At 42.6% G+C, this 21,946-nt stretch overlaps 1 protein-coding gene across 1 annotated transcript in view; it reads right to left on the bottom strand.

Annotated features, from left to right (window-relative positions):
- The window catches only part of LOC116382790 (neural-cadherin), a 297,924-nt gene that overhangs the window by 112,013 nt on the left and 163,965 nt on the right, over positions 1-21,946 (bottom strand). Inside the window, exons 17-24 of the mRNA XM_031846106.1 lie at positions 21,084-21,204; positions 20,662-20,824; positions 18,861-19,529; positions 16,858-17,049; positions 15,514-15,957; positions 14,992-15,322; positions 13,916-14,009; positions 7,485-7,669 (exon numbers count right to left, since the gene is read on the bottom strand). Coding sequence (XP_031701966.1) covers positions 7,485-7,669; positions 13,916-14,009; positions 14,992-15,322; positions 15,514-15,957; positions 16,858-17,049; positions 18,861-19,529; positions 20,662-20,824; positions 21,084-21,204 — 2,199 coding nt within the window. The remainder of the gene's footprint in view (positions 1-7,484; positions 7,670-13,915; positions 14,010-14,991; positions 15,323-15,513; positions 15,958-16,857; positions 17,050-18,860; positions 19,530-20,661; positions 20,825-21,083; positions 21,205-21,946) is intronic.

Raw genomic sequence — 21,946 nt, 5'->3', positions numbered from 1 at the left:
ATTCATCTTTTTATTTATTGTTTTGGGACTTATTTGTGTGTGCGTTTGTGTTTGTGTGCTTGTGGGTGACGGTAGTGATTGGGACTTGGATTTTCAAACCTGAGAGTGTAATTAAAAGGTAATTACGCTCTCAGTAATTTGTGGTTCAATTTCTAATCAGACTGTTGACAAAGAAAGGAATCTTGCACCCCTTTTTTTCCTGAAAGTCAGTCCAGCACCTATGGTTTAGCATGCCAGAGTTATATGTTTAAGACAGTTATGTCCATAAGAACAGGTACAAAAACAAAATCAACTCATAATCACTTAATCTATTGACCAGTGGCCTTTGTCAAGATGATGAACAGGCCTGGTGTGTCATGGCTGAGCTCAGGCCAAAGACCATCACACACAAGAACTTTAGGCTGGTCCCCCCCAGGTTTGGGTCCATGTTTAGCAACAATCTTCCACATACAACAAGAGCAGTTTACGGATAGAAATATCACGTCCCTAAACAGACATGGGGCCAACCATGATCATTTTAGACTTGTTTGATCTTGGTCTTGAGCAGACAGCAGCCGAGCAGTAGAAACAGAATATAAGGAAACTTCTGAATATGAAGCTTCAGCAGTCTCAGTTACTCAAATCAAGAGGGTAGCTTCCTCAGTTATAGTCTAGATAGAACATTCCCCTTTACATTACATTAAAGGCAACACACCGTGCTCATTTTAAGGTTGGTACTTGTATTTTGGGTTTCTACTAGAAAATGTTTACATGCTGTAATGTTAAAAAAAACATTTTTCCCACACGGTCTGTCTGACTTTATCTGTATTCAGCTTGTGTCTGTAACGCTCTGGGGAGATACTTTGAAAGTATTTACAAAACACCTAGACCAGCTTTAAAATCCAGCCTGTTGGTTGGATGTCCTCTGTCAACCATTTATGTTGCAGTTTGACATCCGTGTCTGTCCAAAATGTCATCATTTTATCCTTTTTAGACATTTGTGGGAAATTGTCATAAATAGCATACGAAATCTTGAGTTTTTTTTGCGAGATCACAGTGCCCTTTGACCACCAAATTCAAATCAGTTCATCCTTGAGTCAAAGTGGACGTCTGTGCAGAAAATTGAAGAATTTTGCTCAAAGTATTACTGAAATAATGGACCAAACGGACAACCCAAAAACATAACATAATGTCACACAAGTGGCATGTAAGTGTTGTTTTATGAAACAAAAAGTGAGCCTATCCTTTAACTTGAGAACAGATTCCAAGGACTACCAGAAAACTGCCCTACGTCACAGAAATGTCTTCAAAATCAACATCCTGAGGCTCAAACTGGTTCTCACAGAGACAGAAGTACAAGAACACACACACACACACACACACACACACACACATACAGTTGTGTGAAAAAGTGTTTGCCCCCTTCCTGATTTCTTATTTTTTTGCATGTTTGTCACACTTAAATGTTTCAGATCATCAAACAAATTTAAATATTAGACAAAGATAACACAAGTAAACACAAAATGCAGTTTCACTTTTCACTTCTTCACACAGGGCCATGTTTTTTCCCCCCTTAATAATAAAAACCTTCATTTAAAAACTGCATTTTGTGTTTACTTGTGTTATCTTTGTCTAATATTTAAATTTGTTTGATGATCTGAAACATTTAAGTGTGACAAACATGCAAAAAAATAAGAAATCAGGAAGGGGGCAAACACTTTTTCACACAACTGTATATGTATATATGTATGAAGGGTTGGGCAGGGTGATTAGGTTTGTGAGTGCGTAGAGGGAGACAGAGCCTAGGCATTAAGAGACAAAACAGGGGGCTCAGAATGGGCTCATCGGATACAGCGTGAGGGATCGAGGCTAATGTCAGCTCTCATCAGTCAGTCCAGCAGGAGAAACAAGGACACAGGCAGACAGAGAGACAGTCGGTAGGGATGGGGGCTGGGGGGGAGAGGGTAGTAACTCCTAACGCAGAGTGGCAGCCTTTGCACCTGGCTTTGATCCAACCTCACAACTCACTGCTGCTTTCTCCTTGCCAGAGGCTTCATTGGAGCCGAGGCGGCGGTGCACGGACGCACTCCTGCCTGTAGGCTTGTGATGTCTCACAAATAGGTGCAAAAATGGGATTAATATCCTACTCATGTGATAGTAAACAAAAGGGCTGAAAGCACACAGGGAGAAAAGACAAATACTACCACGGTCTTTGTGCAGCTTTTTGCGATTCTTCCTCATGAAAGTCTGAGACATAGTGGAGCTGTTTTTATACATGCTCTTTAGTTTTGATGACTTATGAAGTCTTAAAAACTACTTTGAATCATTTTTCAAAGAAACAAGCAGTTGTTACTATATTGTCTTATTCTGACAGCAAACAGCTGTGCTTTGCCATAAAATCCTACTTAAGAAATACATTTTTATTGAAGAATAGATTATTTAAAGACCCAAATATCACAATATAATAATATCAGTTTTAAAATAAAAATATTAAAAGACAAAACAAAGCATTGCTTCAAAAAAGTAAGGATTGAATCGTCTTGTTCTGATAGGTGTTTATGGAAGTGTCCGATTCACAATGAAGACACACAAGCAGACAGCTAATGAGGCCAATAGAAACATATTGCTCATTAGCATAATTGTGTGCAGCAGAATGCAGATGGCACTCAGCTGAAACATAAATCTCTTCTATCTTAACTGTATTCAATGTAGATTGTTTACTCAAAAACAATTCATGATGTATTTTGGTTTCCTCATGTGATGCATGTGGAGAACCGCCAAATGTCTCACCTGCGTTGCCATGGTTTTGAACAGATTTTATTTCAGGACCCCACTCAGTGATTACAGGAAGAGCTCGGGGGAATAGCGAAAGACAGGGAAACACACACACAGAAAAACAGACGAGGTGGTTGACTTTGGTTCAATCTTCTGCTAGGCCAAGACATGGACAGAGGGTGTGACATATGTATTCGTCCAGGGAGTTTTAATTGACCACAAAGACTGTTAGTTTGACAGCATTGTAAATATAACAAATCTTTGAGTTGTGGACTGTTGCTCAGACAAAGAAAGTGATTCAAGGATGTCACTTTGTGCTCTGGGAAATTGTGATGGGTGCTTTATTCTGACATGAAATTGTTTTCAATTAAAATAAAGGGCCTTATAAACAACAACCTTTTGAATCATGGTTCTGGACAAAATGCCAAGTAAAGAGGCAAGCCAGTGTTCAATAATGTTGGGGAACCTAAACACAGAAATTGTCAAAATGAAGCAGAGGTTGTAATATTGTGATATTTTAGTCCCTACTGCATCTCCAGAAACACTAGGTTCTATATTTTCCCATCATGCAACTTGATATCATCTTTTGTTAGACCCTCTCTGCCTGGTAAACATCTCCAATTTGTAATGCCGGCTGTTCTGTTATAAATCTATGTTCTTCAAGTCTGAGTAGAGAAAAGCTGATGACACAGGCTGAATAGAGCTCCTTATGAACAGGAAATGGCCCCTTTGATTGCTAATGAAAACACTCACTGGTTGAAGCCATAACTCAATGATGAAAGTGGATGCAGCGCAATGAGACTAGCAGTGTTATTATCAAAACCACCTAAACAAAGTGTAACAAGACTGAGAGAAGACCAAGTCCTTGAGGGGTTGGCACCAAGTCAAGACCAAGACAGTGCGAGACCGAGTCAAGACCAAGACTTTAAGGGGTTGACACGCAGTCAAGACCAACACCAAGGCAGAGCTAGGCCAAGTCAAGGCCAAGTCAAGACCAACACCAAGGCAGGGCTCGGCCAAGTCAAGGCCAACACCAAGGCAGGGCTAGGCCAAGTCAAGGCCAACACCAAGGCAGGGCTAGGCCAAGTCGAGGCCAACACCAAGGCAGGGCTAGGCCAAGTCGAGGCCAAGTCAAGGCCAACACCAAGGCAGGGCTAGGCCAAGTCAAGACCAAGACATTTAGCGGTTGCCACCAAGTCAAGACCAAAGCTGGGCGAGTCAGAGTCAAAACCAGACCAGAGTCCAACACTGCATGACACACTAATGACAAAATGTTGACCATGTAAACCATGTAGGCACTCGTCACATTGATCTGAAAAATCCACATTTCCCATTAAAATTCCGAGAGAGAACAAAAGAGGACTCATCGTTATTCTCCCTACATACTGGATAAAGGTGCTTGCAATTTTATGTGTGTAAATTTTTCCTTTGTTTTCTATGAGCAATCACAGTAATGATGTCAACAAATACATCAGACAATGCAGGCCCAACTTAGTGATATCCCCGCAGCTGTAGTCTTCAAATAAAATAATATCTAATAAAAGTCCTCGTTGTCTGAGACAGAGACAAGAACTAGAAAAAATGCAGTCGATTCCGAGACGAGACCTTCAATAAGCGATCTTGAGACCGACCTAGAAAGCAGGATCGATCTCAAGTACTACAACCATGCTGAGTAGGTGGTGTGCAGTAGGAGATCTAAACATCTTCCCCCGTCTACAGAAAAGAAAACAGAAAAACAACGCCATGAGGTTTAGTGGCATTTCGTGTATTTTTCCTACTTTCCTTTTAGCTGCTCTTTCAATGGAACATACCAGGCTCATGAGCTGACATGAGGACAGTGAGAGCGGCAATTTGAGTAACGACTAAAGTGTCAGATCAGTGAGGGAGGTGAAGAAAGTTTCAGGTATCTCACCAATCCATCCTGACAAATCCTGTAACACAATTCTATATTGATCGCACAATGCGCACACCTCAGAGGGAAGAGCGATGTGAAAAGAGAGATATTCTGTTAAAGGACAAGCTCTCTGCGCTTTCTAAAGCCCGTTCATTGTGTGACACAAACCACGTCAGGAGTGTACGCACTGCACTCATTGTGTGCTTCAGATTGTGCTTTCCCCCTGAGCACTGTGCATTCCACTCTAAGCTAGTGCTATGTGGACATTTCAAGGACTTTTTGTTTACCACATTGTTTTTTTTACCTTTCCATCAATATTGAAAGAGAGAGAGAGAGAGAGAGGGAGAAATGAAGAGAGAGCCTTAATCTCAGCGAGGCAGACTTAACGAGTGCGTTCTTTGTGGGTCCTCATTGCATTCCACATTTGTTCTTGAAATGGGATTTAGGATGTCAAGGAGGGTGTAAGTAATGCTATAAGTAGAATATTTTCATAATCCTTGAGACTGAGAATCAATGAGACTGTTTACTCCAAAGCTGCACATGAAAAAATACAATCCTGGAAATGTCTTCTGTTACACATCCTCCGCACACACACCACTGTTTTGGTAGCTTGCCTACACCTCAGGATGATCTCAAAGTCATTAATTCTTGCTATTACCTTTTGCTTCAACACTTCAAACTTACATTTTTGTTTGTTTGTTTATTGCTGAACTGCAGGTTAAAAGTTATTGTGACACTGTGTTCACAGCGGCGCTGTCCAGCTCTCAATTTAAGTCCCTCTGTTACAGCCGGGGCATATTAAATCAATATACTCTGCAGCTAACAGCCCTTTGATGGCAGCGTTGCCATTTAAAAACCCTCAGTGAAGTGACCACCCATCAGGGATACGTTGCTGACAAACCTGACCTCATTAAAAAATGGTTTCATTCGAAAAAGCAAATAACAAAAGCGAGAGCGGTTTCTGTCATTCTTCATTTCCATTATTCATCTTGAACACACATTTGCTAGTCCACATTTTGCGGATGGATTCAATTGCCTTACAGAAATATTGAAAATGTGTGCACCAGCTGTTCTCCAGCGTCTCTGGGTTTTGGTGCGCATTAATTTACCTCAGCCCCGTTTTCAGAATGAGAGGCAAATCCTTTTATCTACTTATATGAGGCTCGACTCTCCCCTCCATCCTCTCCTTGCCTTCTCTCTCTCCCTCTACTCTCCTCCCATCTTCGGAGTGCCCCCCTCCTGGCCTCCCCCTCTGCTTCTATTTCAATATCTCTGAAATCATAAAAATCCCTCAACCATGTCCCATTTCTCTAAAGCGAATTTAATTCTGACAGCCGATGTGCTCTGCATCAGGTAATGATGGATGCTGCTCAACATGTGAGGAGAATGTGCTGGCTGAGCAAAACCTTCTCTACTAATTATTTTGCCAGCATAAGTAATGGAAACAGGTTTTTTTCTGTGTGTGCGCCAACGACAAACTGAAATCTCATGAGTCAGGGGTGAGGGATTAATAATGGGTGTAATCTTTTGCTAAGGAAATATCTTTCACTGGGAGTGTGACAGTCCTGTGAAACAATGCAAACAACCACAGCAAACAGTAATCAGAGCTCATTAATTTTCTATGAATGGAGACAACTTTGCAAATAATGACCACAATCCCCCACACTCCCTTGTCAGCAGTACACTCAGCACAGTTCTTTTTTTTCCGTTGACTTTTATCAGCTCATCACAAATTGGTTTTGCTTTAGGTCCTACCTGTTGCTGTAATAGCATAAAGGGGCCAAGCACTTTGGCATGAATATCAAATACATGCGATACAAAGGAGATGAGAGAGCCAAAGCTCAACTGAAATCTATAAGTGAAGGAAAGTTTTTTGTATGTCTGTCTTTATGAGGAGAAAGGACAGTCTCAGAGTATGTTACTAGATTCCTGTATGACTTAATTGCTGTTTACAGTATTCAGAACACATATCTGTTTCACTGAATCCACACAAGAGAGTATGAGAGTAAGTATGAGTGCTGTTAAAATTGTAAGTGAGATAAAAAAAATAAATAAAAAAAACTGTATTTAGCCCCTCTTCCATCCAGTCAAGTTGCAGTTTAGATCCATGTCTGTCATCAATTCATCATTTTATCCTCATAGACATTTGTGTGAAATTGTCACAATTAGCCGATGAATTCTTTAGTTATGGCCAAAAACGTATTTTTGCGAGGCTACATTTAACCTTTGGCCACCAAATTCTAATCGGTTCATCCTTGAGTGCAGGTGGATGTTTGTGCCTGAGGTTTTTCACGGGACGGACGGACGGACAACGTAATGCAACTGGCCAAAGCTGTCGCAGGCGCGGAAGCAGAAAATATACAGACATTCATAAAAGGATTGGTGGACTGTGTTAACACTAGAGACAGTGGTGATGTCCCCGACAAAACCTTATGTGCCGTATATTACAGATATATTAGAATACTGTCAATAAACCAGACATAGAGACATTTTTGGTCAAAGTTATTTGACAGGAGGTCCACTGACTAGCTTTCTCTGGAGCTTTCCACCACATCTCAAGATATTTCTCAGCCAATCCAGTTTTCTAAGGTCAAGGACGACATCTCAAACTTCAGCCACATGACAACACACAGCTGATGTGATAACATCACACTGGACAGATGTGTGAGACCCTGTACAGTGCACTGCATGAACACCGAAAACAGACAACATCAGCTGTCTGTGAACACCAGACCAGAACCAAACGCAGCGTCCTGGACATTTAAGTGTGACACCTCAGACCATTTCTGACCGGAGGCGGGGCAGTGTGTGTGTGTCTCTACAGAGTCAATCTTACCTGCCAGGCGGAGAGACCCTGAGTTGTAGATGGCCTCGTCACGCAGCTCCCTCACGTGCACGGTGACAGTAGAGACGGCATCTGGCCACACTCCATCGGACACACGGACCTGGAACTGATAGATGTCGGGTGGGGCATTCTCTTTGATGATCATGAAGCCTGTTCGCTTGTTCAGGATAAAGTAACTGAGGGGAAAGAACAAACACACAGATACCCAAACCAGTTTAAAAAAATTACATTTAAATGACAACATTTTAATGCCTTTGTTTGAATTCATACAAGCCAAGCCCTGTGCAGGGATGAATATGTTTACCCTCTCTCCTAAGAGTTTTGAAGCTTTATAGACTGTCCAAAGCTTCAAATTAACTCCTCTTCTTGGGATGTATGAAGTAGTTTGAACCTGAATCTCACCCTCGTGAGAAACGCATTAAAAATGTTACGTGTTCAGACAGCCAACCAGCACAGCCCACAAAAACGAGTCACGAACCTCTGTGCCACAGTGAATAGTGCAACTATTGCATCGCCCGGCCTTAGTTACTTTCTAATGGCTTGGAGCCTGAGAGGGTCAAGCTGCTGAACCTGAAGGAAACCGCTGGTGTGGTACTGATTAGGCTATTTCAGACGTGACAGTGCGTCTGCAGAGAACAGTAATTTCAGTTATTTGCCCATCAGAGGTCGGCATAGTGTTGGGGCCATGTGCTCTGAGACAAAGGAATCTGGCCTTCCTATTGTGCAGAGCAATCTGGAGCCTGATTTAGGTAGATGGCAACCAAACCCCCCACAAGAAAGAAATGAAATTCTGAGGTAGTTCGGTTGTGAAAGCTCGGCGCTGCTCATTGGACGAGCCCAGGGATGCCGAGCCGAGACTTACGGTTTTACGACTGGATACCCCCAAACTACAAAACCCCTGAGTTCCCCTCAGCTCTTTGCTTATCCCCCCGACCTCCGTCAGGGAAAGGAAGCACGAACACAACGTAGCTGTTTTTAGAAGGAACCCCAGTTTTACATTCGCTGGACAAATAGAGGCTGTTTTGTTTAACTTACTTCTCTTTCTAACCAAGTCGACTTTGTTCCAGCCTTAAGGAAAGAACATTCCTTTACTGAGCCCAAGAAAGTATCGAGAGTTTTATCACCGCATTACGGTGTCTGGGCTAAATTTAGGTTATTGTGTTTATTAAATTGTTTGTGTTGCTTAAGTTACTGTGTCATTTTATAACGTGGTGTGTATGCTCAATAATCGCAGAGATTAACAACCGCGATCATTAATGTTGTGTAGAAGTTACTGTGTATTTCATACTACTGCGTTGAGATGATTCACCCCTAGCTGAGGCGGAAGTTGTTTCTCATCAGTTCAAAGGCCAGAACCGCTGCTGGGCGACTCAAAGATCGTCAGTTGTGTTTCTGTAGATGAGAGAACAATCTTCCGTACTCCACCGCGGCGGGGAGGATCTTATTTTGTTTTTGGAGGAATTATTTTGTTTTGTTTGCTTTCTCTCTTCTTTTACTAACCCACACACACATATAGCGTGAAGCTAATGTAGCTCCGGGTGAGCTAACTGCTTCAGACACGTGCAGATAACGTAATCTCTCTTTTGTCTATCGCCATGTTAGAGTCCGGCGCCATTTTGTAGTCTCGCGAGCGTGGTTATGTGCAAACTTCATTTTGGTAGTTCGGTCTATCTTTACCGTGCAGCCACACTGTCTGTGATTACTTTGTGCATGTATTGTGATAATAGCTGGATATGTGGTCTGTGCTCGTACTCAACACCTTCACTTTTCACTCTGAATGTGGAATAGTACTTTGACTATTAACATTGTGAGTCAATACTAATTATGAGATTAGTTTTTAGTTCGGTTATTTGTCCCTGTTCGCAGGGTGATGCTACGTTATTATTAATAATCGTTAATAATCTTACTGACATTAATAATTCTATTGATGTCTATAATTTAGTTTTTATATATGCTGATAACTCAAACACCCTCCTTTTCGTTCCCAACAATAGTAACCGTCTAAGTGGAAAAATAATTCTCAGTATGACTGCCTGCTTATCTCCTGTAGGTCCAGAGTCAACCGGACCTGACATTCTACAATATGAGTCGCTCCCCTTGGGTATCGACTCAGAGCCTCCACTGTGTGAGTCCAGTGTTGTCACAGCAGTCCATGCAGCCCTCTAAAAATTGTGGAATTGAAACATGATTATGGACATGGACCCTTTTTATGGGGCTCATATTGATGGGCTCATCCACATTGTGTGCAATGAGCAAATTTCTAGTTTGTGCATCTGCTAGGATGTGATGTAAAACTCATAGCCCTGAGTGAGGGTTCTGCCTATGTTCATAGACCTTTAATTAAAAATACAATCATTTAAGCTGTAAGAGGTGATGAACGGGCCCCCGCTCATCGGGAGTACCGGCGGGAAGCACCCAGGCACAATCCAACAGGAACTCAGCCGAGTGCAATAATTAATTCCACAAGAGTCTCCGACAAACGGCTTATGAGTTATGAAAGAAGGCGGGGCTACAGTGTAGGGAACGGTGATAACCCACATCAATGAAACAGGAACTCACTAATGAGTGAAATGATGCCTCCCACATGGGTCTGAAACTAACAGGGCTTATGTGTAGGGGGCGGGGACAGGAGTCTTATGTCCTCAGGACTGGACCCTTTATATTGCTTGGAAAATTTGGAGCAGATTGGACAAAGCATGTCAACGTTACAACTACTTACCGTTTTATGGCAAAATGCGCTTTTTGGCAGCACAGAAACAACGTTGTGTAGCCGGTCATGATATGTCCCTCCTGGGCTACTGTAGGGCTAGGTAGGCCTTAGCACCTCCTACTTCCTTGTTCCCAATTTGTTTGGCTCCCTATATAAGCCGTACCGATGAGCTGTGTCTTTCCGGCTCCATAGCGACTCTCACTTCCCTGTGTTGAGCTTTCCAGATGGGGGCTACGCAGTAAGCAGGCAGGAGAGACGCTGACTGCCACTGCTGTTTTGTTTGGTCTTTAGTTCATTAGCTTGTTTTTGTTAGTGTTAGTTTATTTTGTTACCCTCTGTTAGCTCTTGTGGCAGTCATTGATTTCCCCCAAGAGGTTAATAGTTAATAGGTTCTTGTAGCTGCCATGCGATGCTAACATTGTGTGCTGAGCACTTGTTTTCTGTCTGTCTGTCTGTCTGTCCGAGTGCTATAGGGCCAGTGGGGAGCGTGGAGGGTTTGGTCATAGAGTTTCTCACCTTGCTTTGCACCCCCATAATCATGTGTTTTCTTTGCACTCCCTCCACAAATTGTTTCTTTACCCTTTAGCTTTGCAGTGTGTGTGTGGGGCACCGGACCATGTGAGTACTCTGTCCCAGCATTACTTCCCCCTCTGTCTGCGGCTACGTCCATTTATCCTGTAGCACTCCCCTCTTTTACTGTAGTTTGTGTCACAAAGTATATTTGATATATACCTTTTACTGTTTTGAATCGATTCGATTTAATGGATTTCCTGTGTTTTTAATACCCTGTTTAAAATATTGTTTGATGTAATAAACTTTGTAATTGATGTCAATGTGTCCTTGAGCAATACACTTAACCCCAAAAGTGCTCCCGTAAAAAAAAAAAAAAAAGCGTCTGCTAAATGACTGTAATGTAATGTAATTTACCACCACATGTACCAATAGAGGTCCTGTGGGCTTTTAGTTGGTTTGAGCCAGTATTAAAGGGTCAGTGTACTCTAAACGTTTTAAATTTGTAATGACCAAATGTAAGTCGATCCGATTAAATCTGTAGGAGGAGTTTGACAAATACAGCGTTGAAAAAAGGCTAGAAATGGCCTTAAATTAAAAATGGCTTGACTTCCTCTTTAATCCTGACAAGTTGCACAACTCTTTGAGCATCTTAAGCCCCTAAAAAAGCAATAAATCTGAGAGAATAACATTAATTCCTTCAGTTTCAATAGGGTCCTTGATGACTGCTGGTCGATGCTCGGGCACTAATTATAAAATACCAGCAAAGTATCACTAAGAATTGCATCAATATCGGACGTTTTCACTCCTCAAGATTAACATCTAGTGCCAACATTCAGTGCCAATGAAGAAAGTACTGTACCCTTAATAGGTGATAGTCACAACAATTTGTCGGTGTGTGAGGGTCGGCAGGGATTTTGTAAAGATATGTATAAAAGAGTGAAGCAGATGTGTTAAAGTTATGTGATATTCTGTAAAAGTCCCAACACCCTTTCCTGGTTTTGATTGCCTTCAGGACGCGTTCCAACTGTCCAAGATGAAGACAGACCGATAGAAATACTCTTTCATCCCCCTCACCATGTGTTTACTGTTTTCTGCTGTAAAGCAATGGCCCCCTGGGACAATGATAGAAAGTGAGAGAGGAAGACACTGGGACAAATGAGACTGACTAATAGGCACAAAGACATGCAAGGAAGCAATTTCACTTGGTCCTCGTCTCTGTGCTCCCCTTGTACAGCAAATGAGCTCATTCAAGTTGGATTATAGAGGAGATCCAAGGCAGAAACTTGGCAAATCAAATAATAAACCACTTACAGGGCCCCATTAACTCATTTTACAGCATATGCTGTGGTGGGTAAATGATGTCTAATGTATAGCACTTAATTTCAGGTTTCACTGAAAGACAATTTTTACTTCTCTATCAAAACTACCAATACTTTCCCACTTGGTACTTCCCAATTTGCTGAAGCCTGCTTCTATTGCCATTTATGTGAACTACCTTTTACATTATTGGCCACTTCTTTTCCAGACAAAGTAGGACGGGTGCAGTAGAACTATTCTACAAGATGCATTGATATGCTTCATTATAATACTAATATCCTTTCCGTGCTGTTTGTTTAACTACAACTACAAAACAGCCCCTTGATATAAGACACCACAAATGTAACAGATAAAGCATGCACTCACAGTGAACAACAGCAATCGTGTTTGATTTGATGCACTGACATAAAAATATATAAAGTAGAACAGAATGAGCTATGACCCACTCCATTTTGTGAAAAGCCAGTACAGCAGTGAAAACTCAATGTGTTCTGAACTCGACTGGCCTGAAAAACCAAGAGATGAGAGCTGTCATGAAATGTTAACGCCTCATAGTTCACCCGGTCCTCTATAAAGGCTGCACTTTCACTTTAAGAAGGAGAAGGGGGGAAATGCTGGGAGTTCAGCTCAGTTTGGACTGAAGACTTAAGATGTTGTGAGGTGATGAAGTGATTTTTGGTACTTGTGTGTGTGCGAGTCGGAAAAGTGAAAAATATAACTGCCCATATTGGCAGAGGAACGTCTCGAGGTGGCCGTTTTTTAGAAACAGGCCAGAGCCTCTGCATCCTGAAACAGGGAACAGATCAGCAAAAAAGGAAAAATAAAAACCAACCTGTGAAGGAAAATTGGACAGGATGGTGGGGTGAGGGAGGAATCGAGTGGTAAAAACGATGGAAAATAATTGACACTACAGAATTATCTTGCTGATTTAATGAGGAAGTTGTAGCTTAATCAATACATCAGGGATGCAGCTTGGTGGTTGATTACAGACTACACTGTCAACAAGAAATTGGGTCTATGCAAGAAAAAAACTGAATTGTAACGTGATACATCTAACTATAATGGAAGGAGTCTGTCCATGTATGCCTGTCCTTTCATTTTCTCCACAACTTTCCATCCAACCGATTTCACACTTGGCCGGTGTTCAGCTGAGGAACCAACTTGTTAGTGACAAATGCAAAAAAGGCATTGGGAGCCAGCAAAACAAAAAAGTCTGTGAATAGCAGCAAAACGCAGCTGTTTGAATTCTGCAAAGTGTGAGGGACTTCTTTAGTACATGAGTCTCCAGAATTGATCACAGTGCAAGAAAACATCTGGCTACTGTCTTCCTGAGAGATATTTCAGTCAGCGGTGTTGTTGCTTTGCATTATTTAAATGTCTGAATGAATCACAACTAAAAAACCTATTATGTAGCAACAGTGTGCTGCAAGATTAGCAGGGAAACGTAACACGGCTCAGACCAAGAAAAGCCATGTGTTCCCACAGCGATCCCCATTAAGGTTTTCATGACAAAGTGTACATCATCCCAAGTGGGACAGGTCCATCATCTATCATTACACAACAAAGATCAGGTCATCACAAACGTTGGCCAACACAACCTACATATCTGAAATGGTAATGGTGCCTTTCGGAAAATCTTGAGCAAAGGAATCATGGAGTCAATGGAGTATTTCAGTGATTTCCGTTACTGTGTTTGCGGTTTCATTGGCACTTATTGTGTTGTGTGTTTAGAAAATACTTCTACAGTCTGTGTTTTAGGTTGATAGAACTGTTGCACTTTCATTAACAGATCTTACACAGTGCAGCTTTCTCTTTCCTGTGGCATAGGTCTGAAATATGAAACATCCGGCATGAATGGTTCATGAAGAGTCACATTATTTACCTCGGCACGTGTCCTTCAAATATGAACGTCTTGTTGTCCCAGTCATCAGGGTCAGGAGAGTAGACCTTTCCAAGCACCGTAGTTGGCATACGGCCTGATAACAGAAAACAGACGAGGTCATCAGTTTACTTTTTAAAATCACCATCAACTCGGTGTATAAACGTTTTTGGATCAAATATATTACTCTGCACTGGCTTTCCATTTATTCAGGACAACGTTCGGGTAAGAATAGTGTGTATCTCAGCAGGTGTATCTCCACATGTATTTAAGTGTGTACTGTGTGTGCCATGCTTGTAATACCATTAATACCACAAGCCTTAAAAACCATTCCAATAGACACAGTATATGGTATTCAAAACACAGCATCAACAAGGATGAAATTACACACACACGCACACATAAATATATGTAGGCCAGAACGTATGTCTCAGGCTTCATTCACAATTACCTTTCAGAAGAGAGAAATACATAACAGTAAAGGCTGCGAGAATGCACTACGATTATAATCATGGAGAAAGAATGATTGTTGCTTTCACTCTCTCCTCCAGCTCCTCACTCTCTGAACCATGTGGGAATTATTCTGAGGGTACCCTTGAAAATGTAAAGGCAGACCTTGACATGCTGAATTTTAGCCTATTGTTCTTTGTTGACAGAAAATAAGGAAAAAGTTGGACTTCATTGAAACACATTGTTTCCTTACAATGGCAAAATCTGATAATGTGCTTTTTTCCAATAGGTTTAGGAGTACGAATATAAACAAAAGAAACTATGGATGTGAAAAATGGATTATTTGCATGTCATATTCAGCAATGGCTTGCCCTTGTGACCCTTAGAATATCACCATGGGAGCCATTCTGACTAAACAGGGATCATGCAGACAATGACTATGTGGTGACAGCAGGTGGATTGAGGCAGAGGTGAATAACACCATAAAAGTGATGTTCTGCTTGTGTGCACACTGATTGGAAATTAATTGGCTGGCGGAATCAGTTTCACCTACAGAGACATCAAAGTTAGAAATGTGCTATAAAAGTAGATGAAGTCCAGAGCTTCATCACTTCAGATGAACCCCTCACCTCTGTGACTATTGATGAAAATCTTCTTCTCCCCCGCCACGTGTGCGTGATCGTTTTGGTCGCCGATGGTCACTGTCAGGGTGCTGGTCACCGTTTTGGCTGGATGGCCGCTGTCGCTCATAACAATGGGAATGAGGAACTCTTTCTGCCGCTCGCGGTCAAACGTCCTCAGAGCTGTGAGTGTCGCCGTCCCGTTTAGGTTGTCCTGGAGGTAGAAATCGTTGCTGTGACGATACTCGGAGGGGACGGTGAAGTGGAAGGGCGGTCCATTGTCTGGAGAGTCCCGGTCCACAGCTCGGAGGAGGGTCGACGTTTGGTTCAACCTTACTACCTAAACAAGAAGGGAGAGCATATGGTGTTGTGCTTTGCTAAGTTTCTAATTATTATTTCATCCATACCACCAATGTTAAACAATTCTACTTTGCATCCGCCTAACTTTCTTCTTTTCGCCAAATCAAATCAAAGCATTATATCAGTATGTTGCATGTTTTCGTGAGATCAAGCCCAGTCACACCTACGTACCTGTGGTCCGGCCACATTCTCAAAGACTAATGGGGAATAAGCTGCCTCAAACTCTGGTCCGTTATCATTTACATCCAACAGCGGCAGCTGGACTGTGGCGCTGCCTGTTAGAGGTGGAACCCCATGATCAGTTGCTATGACAACCAGGTAATGCTGCGATATCCTCTCCCGATCCAGAAGCCGGGCCACGGAGAGGACACCGGACTGGTCAATGGTGAACAGCCCATCGGGATCGGAGTCCTCCGATAGGCTATAGGTGATGTCGCGGTTCTGGCCTGAATCAGAGTCGCTGGCCAACAAACGCGCCGCACTGGTTCCCACGTTGATGTCCTCAGGTAGTGGGGCAAGAGCCAGGAGGTGTGGAATGAAGACAGGAGCATGGTCGTTATAGTCCTCTACCTCCACCACACAGTGCAGAAGGCTGGAGAAGTCCAGGTCCTCAACCTAAAACAGGAACCTCATTTAGTCTCACATGTAATACATGTGCAGTATAGGCAAGATTAAACTGTATGAACATCCATCTTATCAGCCAAATATTATGAGGTTGGTCTGCAATGTTTCCAAGGCACCGCTACAATTATTATTATTATCATAATTACCTCCGCCAAGGAGGTCATGTTTTTGGTTTGTTTGTCTATTTATCAGAAGGATTAAAAAACAATCGGGCAGATTTCTATGAAACTTGGTGAAAGCGTATAGCATAGGCCAACGAAGAAGACATTTTGGTGAAGATCCTAATCACGAAGCGGTTACACCAATCTTTTTCACTTTCATTGACATTGCTCGAGGTCTGCGCTCTCAGAATTCCCTTCTAGTTGTGTTTGTGATCAATTGTGATCAATTGTTTTGTCCGAAGATATTCATGATTTTGTGCATAAACAGTAGTGATCACCCTAATGTTTGGAAACATTTCTTATTATTTGGATAAGAAGCAATATCACACCATCCATACATCTATGTGCATGAGTGTGCTGCAGCTTTTTTATTGTATCACCCGATAGGATTTCTGGTTATTTTCCAACAGCTACCTCTTACTGACACCCATATGAAAAGTTGCCTTGTGGAGGTTTAATGTTCTTGTCTAACATACGACACCTCCTGTGTCTTCTGTGACTGACTTTATAGTTCTCTTCACCTAGAAAGTCTTTGTACCTGTTGACGGAGGCAGCAGTTGATTTGAGAGATTTATGCTCAGTATAGAAACAACTTTGAGATCAATGTCTATGAAATTTCCCCATCAGTTTCAACAACTTTTAAAACTTTCCAGGAACACACTGTATGTGAATGCATCCAAACTTACAACTTGCCGACTAAAATCTACTCCATGGAAAAGCTGCCACATACCTTCAGTGTGAGGTTGAACCTTTGCTCGCTGTGTCGTTCATAGTCCAGTCGTTTCTTGAGCCTCAGGGTGCCGCGCTGCTCCTGCTTGTGACTGACCATATAGAACTTCTGCTCTTGGTCTCCGGCCACAACACTAAAGGTCAGCTGGGCATTTTCTCCAGTGTCTCTGTCTTCTGCAGTGAGCTCCAGGACCTTAGAACAAGCAATACCATCATGCGAGTAATGTATCTCATTTGGGATTATTGGCTTCTTACATTTTTGATACATTGATTGACATCTCTAACGTGCTGGTGTATTTTTGACAATAGCTGAATTTCAAACAGAGCAGACAATGTGCTTTCTAGTTACTATCAGCTTGTACTTTGACAATATTCTGCTATAGATTAAACACACTTCTTTAAATATTCTTACCATTAGGGGGTAAAGAGACAGTCTTGAGATACCACCAGCTATCAAGTTGTTATAACTAACATGCTAAAAACAACCAACAGACATAGAGCAACATGTGTGTCCCACTGGAGTATTGACTGGTTACCTGATGAATGAAAAGTCCAATATTCACAGCTTTTTAGCCGGTTTCACAAAGATATTATAAATTGATCTGTGGATCAGATTAGTCTGAAGCAAGTCAGACAGTTTCACAAAAATAAAGGCCGACTTATTATAAGCCTGGGGCGACTGTGGCTCAGCTGCAGAGCAGGATCGTCCTTCAATCAGAGCATCGGCGGTTCAATCCCTTCTCCACAAGCGCACGCCAATGTCTCCCTGGGTGAGACACTTAACCCCAAATTTCTCCTCTGCCTCCGGTGTATGAATGTTAGTTAGAGTGCTGATGGACAGGTAGCCCCTATCATCAGTGTATGAATGGATGAATGATGACGTGTAATGTTAGAGCACTTTCAGTAGGCAGAAGACTAGAAAAGCACCATACAAGTACAGTCCATTTACCTAAACTGCCAGACAGCCTTCTCCACAGCTAACTCAGAACCAAGAACCATGTTTCCATAATAACGATCACTGACACCAACAATAAAAAAAGGGAAAAAAACATCTCATAAATTGTCGTGGAGTGAGTGAATACAAGGAAGGGAAGGAGTTTCTCAAGAGCACAGTGAGGACACTTTTGTAGTACTGAGCTCTGCCATAACATCTCTGTTACAGGTCAGCACTGCAGAGAGAAACCCTTAACTGAATTTCCCCAGTGAAACGTCCTTGTAATTGTTGAGTTGTTGAATTGCTGGAGTGAAGAGAGCTGAGCAGTTTGACCATGGATGTATTATAAAAACTGGATACTCGACTGAATGATGGTGACCCGTCAGTTGAATCACTGTGGCTCGCCGATCACGATTTTTGGTTCAATACCACAGCTATCTCTGGGAACACGACAAATCTGCAAGCTCTCGTTTGCTCTGACTGATGCGGTGGTCCCTCTGCGCTTTGGACAGGTCTACAACAACTTGATCTGCCGGGCCAACCCCAACCATCTATCTAATACGGGGGCGTGTTTGAGATAAAGACCATAAAGTTGACAACCAAGATGGCTGCAGCTGATGTGGAACGTTCTCTTGAAGCCCCGCGGTGGCTCACCTGGTCCACACACTTTCTTTTGGAAAACATGATATTTAAACGTGGGAAAGCTTCCTATTTACAAGTGCTGCACTTCTCAGTGGAATACTTCAGTTTGGATGTTTGAGGGTGTTTTATTGCTGATTTTGAATGTAGCATATGTGATTTCTTAGATACAATGGCAACAGCTGACATATGAAATCAATACTGAGGGTCTGAGGGCAACCATTTAAGACAGACTGCTGACTTGTACTTCCTTTGATGTTTTTTTTGTATGACACTGTTGTGTATTGTCTTTTTGTCATATATTGGATGATAAAGTATACCATCAATCACCAACAAATGCTATGTTTACATTTGCAGAGAGAACACGTTTCTAATAGCTTTTTTAAATAAATAATAAAAATGGTGCCTCATTAAAGCTCCTTCCAACCTACCTCTGCATTGGGCTCTGCATTCTCAGAGATCCTTGCCAGGCAGGAGTGGTCAGTGAATCTTGGAGCATGATCGTTCACATCCTTAATTAGTATGGTAGCAGTTCCAGTTCCTGTCATCCCTCCCCCGTCTCTGGCCTCCACAACCAGGAGGTAGGACTCGACCTGCTCCCTGTCCAGACCGCCCATGGCCACAGTGATGGTCCCTGTGGTGGGGTTGATAGTGAACATTTCCGAAAAGGTAGGCACTCCTCCCACCTCGATGTTAGTGGCGTCTAAACTGCCCATAATTCTGTATGAGAGCACGGCGTTCTGCCCCACAGCCGAGTCGTCCAGGTCGGTGGCTGTCATCTCCATCACAGACGTCCCTACTACCGAGTTCTCGGCCACGTCTCCGTGGCAGCTGGGGGCACAGGTGAAGACGGGCGCATTGTCATTGATGTCCCACACATTGATGATGATGTCGGTGAAGCCCGTCAGACCTTCGCCGCCCTCGTCCGTGGCCAAGACGACGAAACGCCACACGGCCCGCTCCTCGCGGTCCAGGGTCCGCTGGGCGTAGATCTTGCCTGTGACCTCATCAATTATGAATTCACTCTCTGCACCCTGGCCGTGGAGGGAGTAACGCAGGGCCTCCTGGTCAGCGTCCTTATCCGGGTCAGACGCCGTCACCTACGACATCAAAAGGCATAGTGAGACAGAGAGGGTGATGAGAGTGTAATCATGTTTTTTTTTTACACTATTTAATTATTGAAATGCTGCTGACTTGATATCTTGACTGGAGGCACTTCACAACTGCTATGTGCAGGTATGAACTCTCTGATGGGCAAACCTGGCAGAGATCCATCCTCCTCATCCCCGACCCCCACCTCTCCTGCCTCTCTTCTCCTGTCTGCTCCTTCTCACTCATTCTCAACACATCGGCAGCAATTACACCCTGGGCAGGCCAAAGATGTTTCAATTTAGCGCGGTAATTGCGGAGTGATGTAGAGCCAAAATTAACTTGTGTTCTTTTAAAAGAGTAAGACATATGCTCTTAAGAGAGAGAAGGGAGCACTGGGCTATGAATCACTCTAAAGGGGTTAAAAAATTGTGTATTTTACTCATGCGATAGAGAGGTGGTTAACTCAGAAGGGTTGGCTAACAACCCGTCTAGACACCAATGGGCTGCAACGTGTCGTAAAAAACACTTCATTCAAAATCAAAAATAGGCAGCGATGTATGCAGGCCATCGGCTCAATGCCTTCGTATAAGACAGACACGTCATACAATATTGCCAAGAACATAATTAAACTCACCAAGCTGTTGGCTATTCTAGGAGTGTGTAGGTCTTAAGTTGGGTGTGCAACTGATCTCCTGTAAAGCCCCGTTCCTCTTTGTTACCGTTGCTATGCCTGTCAAACTTCCCATTTCCAGAACATGAAGATTTGACACGCAACATTTTTTGGACTATTTTAAACAATGCGCCCTTGATTTCAGACAGAAGTCGACGAAAGCAGCTTCTTATTTTTTAGCTCGAGACTGGCAATACATGCATGATATTGTTCTGAAAGCTTGTAATGCGGTGTATAACTAGTTCAGCCTAGTTTTACAAGAATAAGGAAAACTGATAATCTTCTTCCCTTCTAGCGTAAAACTGGCTGCTATCGCTTACATTCTCTTTGACAAACGAGACAGGTTAGATGAATGCTTAAGTGACTGGTCAATTGCTTGTGATACCACAGACATATCGTGCTAAGTAATCAGGTGATTGCAAAAACTCTCACAGGCTCTATCGTACAGCGGAATAAGGATTGGACTGTACCTGTAACACAAACACCGGAGAGCCATCCAGCTCCTCCGTTACGCTGCCGTAGTACTCGTTAACGGTAAACACCGGAGCCTCGTCATTCTTGTTAACCACGTTCACCGACACTGTTGTGTAATCCTCCCACTTCCCATCTGAAGCCAGGACATGAAGCTTGTACCTGGGCAAAAGTTTACGCGTTGTCATGGGTTTTCACAAAGAAATACTTGCTAGAAAAGTTCTTGAACAATTAAAATACTGAGGTGTAATTGTATAGAAAGTTCAGTTTAAAGCAATAGCATATATAGTGACAGACAAAGAAATAAACGAGTAATACAGGAGGGAGAATACAACCATATACTGTATTTGAGTGAAAATCATTTGACAAGCATTTACTTCATTTGTGTCTCAAAGGATTCCTCCCTGGGGTGTGTTCCTACCTTTTGTTCTGTTCGTAGTCGAGAGGCTGGGCGATAAAGATAGTGCCGACCTCTGGTTCCACATCAAACACCCCTCCCGTGTTCCCTGATGTGATCTGGTAGCGCAGTTTAGCGTTTCCACCTGCAGAACCGGAGAAGATGATGGTTAAATGATGAATGACATATACGTAAATAACTTTAGTTACTGACAAGCAGAATATGATTTGTATACACTTGTCGGGTGGAAAGAAATAGGCCAGGAGCTTATCTGTTGTATTTGTATCATGAAAGGGCTTTGGTGGATTGGAAGTCCCCATCTAGCCCATTGCTGTCTGTGCCAATCCACAAATCTCTCTCCCTCATCAGTTAAGGGAGAGAGATAGATAGCATTTAGCTGGTGGAATCAGATATTGAGTGTTTGGTGGGATCGGATTGTTTTGAATCTTCAAACAACAAGCAGCATTGGCCCTCACAATGGTGAACCTGTTGCATTAGAATTGCATCTTCATGAAAATAAATAGCTGACATTGGGCGAAGGCAGGGTACACCCTGGACAGACAACCACATGGAGACAGACAGCCATGTACGCTCACATTCACACCTACGGGCAATTTAGAGTCATCAACAACCTGAGCTACATGTCTTTGAACTGTGGGAGGAAGCCGGAGAACCCGGAGGGAACCCACGCTGACATGGGGAAAATATGCAAACTCCACACGTCCAGCCCGGAAATCAAACCTGAGCCCCTCCTGCTGTGAGGCGATGTAAAGGAATGTATCTCCCTTTAAATCAATATTAAAAGGGGGCTATTATTATTATTATTATTATTCAGAAAACAATAATTTCACAATTTAAGAAAATGTCTGATTAGAATGACTGGCATC

Source organism: Anarrhichthys ocellatus, unplaced genomic scaffold (assembly GCF_004355925.1).
Source record: "Anarrhichthys ocellatus isolate YVR2014 unplaced genomic scaffold, GSC_Weel_1.0 scaffold6, whole genome shotgun sequence".
Taxonomy (NCBI): Eukaryota; Metazoa; Chordata; class Actinopteri; order Perciformes; family Anarhichadidae; genus Anarrhichthys; species Anarrhichthys ocellatus.
This window is presented reverse-complemented; position numbering and strand designations above follow the sequence as displayed.